This window comes from Pteropus medius, unplaced genomic scaffold, assembly GCF_902729225.1.
Source record: "Pteropus medius unplaced genomic scaffold, Ma_sr-lr_union100, whole genome shotgun sequence".
Taxonomy (NCBI): domain Eukaryota; kingdom Metazoa; phylum Chordata; class Mammalia; order Chiroptera; family Pteropodidae; genus Pteropus; species Pteropus medius.
The window spans coordinates 1-5,764 of record NW_024353641.1 but is presented as its reverse complement, the minus strand read 5'-3'; the positions used below and the strand labels follow the sequence as shown (position 1 = coordinate 5,764).

The window sequence follows — 5,764 nt, the reverse complement described above, 5'->3', positions numbered from 1 at the left end:
GCATCTGTCTCCGTGGTCTCTGTCTCCGTGGTCTCTGTCTCCGTGGTCTCTGTCTCCGTGGTCTGTCACCGTGGCGTCTGTCTCTGTGGTCACACTACCGCACCCTGCTCTGCGTGTGAGAAGTCTGCTGCCTCTCTCTTAGAGGACACGTGTGACTAGATTCAGGGACCCTCCCTGATGACCTGGGACCATCCCCCTGTCACAATCTTCCCTTCATCACATCTGCAAAGACTCTTTTTCTTTTGTGGTCAAACCCGCAGGTCCCAGCGATTAAGACCTGGACCTCTTTGGGCGGCCATCACTCAGCCCCCGCACTGCTCACGTGACCTCTCGCGCCCCCTTCGATGTCCCCATCTGCCTCCCGGTTCTTGTTCGCTCTGGTCCTCCTTGTCCCTAGACAGTAGCGGGTCACCTCGTGAGTGCCACACGTTTCAGGGAACGGGCGCTGGCCGCTCTGGGAGAACCCCTGGGAAGAGAACGAAGGGAAAGCTGCAGGCTTGGAGAAAAAGGTCTGCGAACACGGACTTCCTGCTCGACTCCTATCGAGAGTCTGTATCAAGGACTCTCCAAGGAAGCGACAGGTGCGCAAATGAGCAAAGGAAATGCAATTGTGTAAAAACAACAACCACAACAACAAAAATCCTAAACAACAAAGAACCAAACAACCCTATTTTAAAGTGGGCAAAGGGCTTGAATGGCATTTCTCCAAAGAGAGACAAACGGCCGATACATATAGAGACACGTTCAGCACCAGTAAGATTAGGAAAATGCCACTTCCCACCCACACTCGGGCACTCCTCCACTATTCCTTAAGATGCCAATTCCTAAAAAAAAAAACAAAAAAAACCAAAAAACAAAAAACGAAAAACAAAAAAAGCAAAAAAAACAAAACAAAACAAAACAAAAAAAAAAAAGAAAAACAGGAAATAAGGGTGTTGGTGAGAATGTGGCAAAGCTGGACCTGTGCGCCGTGCTCGCGAAACTGTGCATCTGCTTCGGAAAAGGCCACGGCACTTCCTCAAAACATTAAAAATAGAACCGTCACGGGATCCTGTAATAGCGCTTCTGGGGACACACCACAGAATCGAAAGCGGGAGCTGGAACGGATCTTTACACATCTCCATTCACGGCAGCGTTGTTCAGAACACCTCACAGGTAAAAGCCGCCTCAGGGCCCAGCTTGACAAAGGACGCCAATTCTGACCCATGCGACGATGTGGATGGCAGACGCTGTGCTAAGTGTCACAGGCCAGTCGCCAGAGGACAAATTACTGTGTGATTGCACTTCCACGAAGTACCTAGCGGAGGCAGATTCATGGATACAGAAAGGAGAAAGGTGGCTGTCTGGGTCTGGCCATCGTGGGTGTAGAGTTATTCTCCTCGTGGGCGCATAGTTTCGGTTCGGTGGTGGGGGGAAGCGAAAAAGGTCTGGGGATGGATAGTAGTGACGATCACCACACCACAACGTGAATGAACGTAAATGCCACTGACCCAGACAGTCAGGAAGCGGGAAACCGGGAAAGGTTTTGTTATGTAGATTTTACCATTAAAAAACAATTAAAGTCTAGGACCATGCCACCCTGACCATGCCCGATCCCATCTGATCTCAGAAGCTAAGCAAGGTGGGGCCTGGTTAGTGCTTGGATGGGAGACCACCTAGGAAGACCAGGTGCTGTGGTGTAAAAAAAATTAAAAAAAAAAAAGACAAGGATCTTTTTTAAAAAATATTTCTTTCATTTAGTTTCAAGTATATAGTACGTTGGAGAGACATCTCTAGAGTTCATGAAACCATAGAGTGTTCCCTCCTTCCCGTGGCCCTCCACCTAGCCATCCTGTGAGTGCTGACTGCACTCCCTCTGGCTGCTGGTGCTCCCCGGCCCCGTGACCATCCATCCACTATGAATTTGTCATTCTTTAAGCCTTCACCAACTTCTCCAGCCCCCAGACCCCCCTCCATATTGTCCACTATATTTATGAGTCTGTTTTTGATTCGTTTGTTCTTTTTGGTCCTTAGATTCCACACATGAGCGAAATCATATGGCATTTGCCTTTCTCTGTCTGACATTTCACTCGACATAATAACCTCTAGGTCCATCCATATCTTTGCAAATGGTAGGATTTCATTTTCTTAATGGCTGATTAATAGTCCATTGTATACATTACCCATCATCTCTTTAGCCACTCGTCTGTTGATGAGCATTTAGGTTGCCTGTATATGTTGAAAACAGCCAAGGATTTAATCAGCTACTTCACCAGAGGAGAAAATAATGGCACATTAGCACGTGACAGCATACTTCACATCGCTCGTGATCGGGAAATTACAGGTTGAATCCCGGCTGACAGACAGTGGACTCGTACTTAGCAATAAACAGTACGGATACGGATGGTACGACTTGGGTCGATTCCACAAGAATGCCGAGTGAGAGGACGTAGACACAAACGAGCACATGCCTGGAGTTTCTCCCATGGACAGAATTAATTCACCACGATACAGAGTATATCAGCCCCGGGGCTGGAGGTGGGTGCGGTGAACCACGGAGATGTCGGGAAACCGCTGGTGGGTGCTGGGAACGTTCCACGTCCCGACTGTGGAAGCATACATTTGTGGACATTAATAGAATTGCATGCTTTTAGGCATACATTTTATTTTATGTATACCTTTTTTTTTTTTAATGTAAATGATAAAGTTATTTCAAGATATGCAGGGAGAACTCCCAGAACCTTCTTGTCCCTGAACATGGTATAACTTCTTTTATTGTTGAGTTGTCCATTCTGTGCTACATTCTTACCTTTTTTTAAACAGCGTAGAACAAGATATTGTTTCATTTCCTGGAGACTCCATTTCTTAGACATCAGAGGAGGGTGCAGAAAAGAATGTCTCTGGTGAATAAGACTGCAAGAATCGACCGTCCAGCTACTACTGTGCAGAGCTACATTTTTTCAAATTCGTGGTAGCAAATGCTTGACGTCACCGGGGTGAAGACTTCGCCCGGCGCCTTTTCCGCAGAGTGAGACCGAAAACCACGCGAGCCAAACCTCGAATGTCAATGGTAGCCGCACCTCCCACTCACGTTTTGTAGATCGATTATGTTTCTGAGCCCCGTTGAACTATGAGCAGCAGATGTTTGCAGCAAATGTCGCCTATTTTTATTGTAGGTAGAGATTAGACACTTCGTAGTCCCACGAAAGGTTCGAAGTGTCTTACGGTTTCATCGCACTTATAAACTAGCAGTTTTTTCTTTAAGGCAGAAAAGAAATTACCTAGGAAAAAATGACATAATTGTACCAGGAAGCTAAAATGACACTTTTTCTGAAATTGGGTACTAAATATAGCCCTGAGGTTCCAGGCAGCCAATGCAAATCAGGGAAATGGGGCATATTATGAAAGATTCCTGATAAAAGAAAGCAGTTCATTTGCAAAGGCAAATGTCCTGTTCTTGCTGCAAGTGCTCATGGGACATGTGTTCGCCCTCTGTTTTACAGGAAGAAGCGACAGGATTTTTCCTTTTCAAGGCGCCATTGAAAATAAAACTGAAAACAACAACAACAACAACAGCTGCCTTCGTAGTTTGAGAAACACCCAGTGTGCTCAGCGGGACACCAGCGGACTCGCAGGTGGCCGCAGTTCCAACACCCCTCAGTGCTGTGCATTTGGGGAGCGAGGGACAGTAGTGGGCGCAGCATCTCACGGGCAGGAGCAGGTTGGTCCTGTCCGACCTCGTCCCCAGCCGACCCGCATCGCCACCGAGATGTTCGCCAAGAGTTTGCCGAGTGAACGGACGAACGCGACCTTCACTTCGTTCGGGACCCCTTCTCTCCTCTGCCCCAGATGTTCACGCAGACATTAAGGAATCCCACACCTCGCAGGACCCGTCGCGGCTTCCAGATGAGGCCCTGACCCTTCCGGTCAAGGCAGCAGGTGGCCAGCACGAGGGCACTCAGAAAAGCCCCTCAGAAGGGAGCATCTTAGGAGACTCATGTGTCCCATCCTCCGATGCCCTCAGCGGCCCTGGTCCCCGCTGTGGGGAAGTTCGCTGGGGAACGAGCAGGGCCAGGGTCTGCTCCCTGTCTGCTCCTCTCTGGGAGGGTCTCGAGGTCCCTGGACCGTGGGGTGTCCATGCTCTGTGCAGAGGGGGCTAAGCTCTTCTCTGAGGTTCCTCTTCCCTGAACGAGGCGGCCCCGGGCTCCGCCCCGGCTTCCGAGTCCCCCCTCCACACACACCGCCTTCCTTCTCTTTTCTGCACGGAGCCCAGACGCCTCCAGACAGAGATGCTGCCTCTGCTGCTGCCTCTGCTGTGGGCAGGTGAGGGGCCGCGGGGAGGGCGGGGGCGGCCTGGGGGCTCTGCTCACTTTCCTTTCCCCACAGGGTCCCTGGCTCAGGATGACAGATACCAGCTGGCAGTGCAGGAGTCCGTGACGGTGCAGGAGGGCCTGTGCGTCTCCGTGCCCTGTGCCTTCTCCTACCCTGTGAGCTCCTTGACTAATGCTCCAGCTCACGGCTACTGGTTCCGGGCCGGGGTGAAGGAAGAGCGGGATGCTCCCGTGGCCACAAACCACCCACGTCGAGCCGTGCAGGAGGAGACCCAGGGCCGATTCCGTCTCCTCGGGGACCCCAAGAACGACAACTGCTCCCTGGACATCAGAGATGCGCGGAGAAACGACTCGGGCACCTACTTCTTTAGGGTGGAGAGAGGGTCTAAAGTGAGACATACTTACAAAATAAACCAACTTGTTGTGCATGTGACAGGTAAGGCATGGGTCATGGAGAGGCCACAGGGGCGCATCCTGAGGTCCCCCGGGGCAGAGATGTGATGCGTCCCCCTCGTGGGAGTGGCGGAGGGTGCACGAGGGGAGGCGTCCAGCCTGTCTGGCTCAGAGGTCGGAGCTGGACCAAATTGGGAGGCTTCTCTCAGGCCACACCGCCCCGCCCTCTAGACTCCGTGACCCCCTCTCCTCCAGCCCTCACCCTCACGCCCCACATCCGCATCCCGGGGACCCTGGAGTCCGGCCGCCCCTGCAACGTGACCTGCTCCATGCCCTGGGGCTGTGAGAGGGGCACGCCCCCCATCTTCTCCTGGACGTCGGCTGCCCTGGCCTCCCTGGGCCCCAGGACCCGCCTCTCCTCCGTGCTCACCCTCACCCCACGGCCCCAGGACCATGGCGCCAGCCTCACCTGTCAGGTGATGTTCCCTGCAACTGGCGTGACCGTGGAGGGAACCGTGCAGCTCAACGTCACCTGTGAGTGCCGGGAAGCCAGGGTCCCTGATGGGGGTGCCGAGGACAGCGGGTGTGGGGGTCAGGGCCTCGAACACTGGGTGCCGGGTCCTGGATCTGGTCTGGGAGGGAGACAGGAGGGTCCTGTCCCCACGCTTCCCCCATTTATACAGCTCCTGGGGACACAGGGCCAGTGTCCACACAGCCCTCACATTGACGGGTCCACCATGTCTTTGTGTCCCAGACTCTCCGCAGAACTTGACCATAAACGTCTTGCAAGGAAATGTCCCAGGTAGGAAGGAGCCCGCCATGGGCTGCAGGGAGCAGGGCCTCCTCCAGCTCAGGGCACGGCTGGGTCGTGCCTCCCCCTGGGCTCACCCCGGTGACCGGACACCCCCTTGCGGGTGAACCCAGTGGCTCCCCATCCTCAGCACCCCCGGCCCTCTCCCGGCCCCGCGTCATCCGCGTCCCCACTGCACCTCCAGCTCGTCTTCCAATCTCCCCAGCAATTGTTTACTTGAGTCCTTTTGAACAGGTAATATAGTCACAAA

The 5,764-nt window shown here is 53.1% G+C and overlaps 1 protein-coding gene and 1 pseudogene across 5 annotated transcripts; both read left to right on the top strand.

The window, feature by feature from the left end:
- Positions 1–1,561: 1,561 nt before the first annotated feature.
- Positions 1,562–1,680, top strand: LOC120593207 (uncharacterized; annotated as a pseudogene).
- A 1,734-nt stretch (positions 1,681–3,414) lies between these two features.
- On the top strand, positions 3,415–5,649 carry LOC120593206 (myeloid cell surface antigen CD33-like). 5 transcript variants are annotated; one of them, XM_039850911.1, is made up of 4 exons: positions 3,415–3,670; positions 4,253–4,302; positions 4,366–4,746; positions 4,959–5,595. In XM_039850911.1, the coding sequence occupies exons 2-4, from the start codon at positions 4,269–4,271 to the stop codon at positions 5,507–5,509; spliced, it is 966 nt and encodes a 321-aa protein (XP_039706845.1). In that variant the 5' UTR covers positions 3,415–3,670; positions 4,253–4,268; the 3' UTR covers positions 5,510–5,595. The 5 variants fall into 5 exon arrangements, with proteins under 5 accessions (XP_039706845.1, XP_039706846.1, XP_039706847.1 ...); XM_039850912.1 differs by having other exon boundaries at positions 3,415–3,700; XM_039850913.1 differs by lacking the exon at positions 3,415–3,670 and having other exon boundaries at positions 4,116–4,302; positions 4,959–5,237; positions 5,458–5,649.
- Positions 5,650–5,764: the final 115 nt, after the last annotated feature.

Coding starts and splice junctions, on each gene's coding strand:
- LOC120593206 (XM_039850911.1), top strand. CDS start 4,269: ATGCTGCCTCTGCTGCTGCCTCTGCTGTGGGCAG. Junction 4,303..4,365: donor GCTGCCTCTGCTGTGGGCAG/GTGAGGGGCCGC, acceptor CTTTCCCCACAG/GGTCCCTGGCTCAGGATGAC. Junction 4,747..4,958: donor ACTTGTTGTGCATGTGACAG/GTAAGGCATGGG, acceptor CCTCTCCTCCAG/CCCTCACCCTCACGCCCCAC.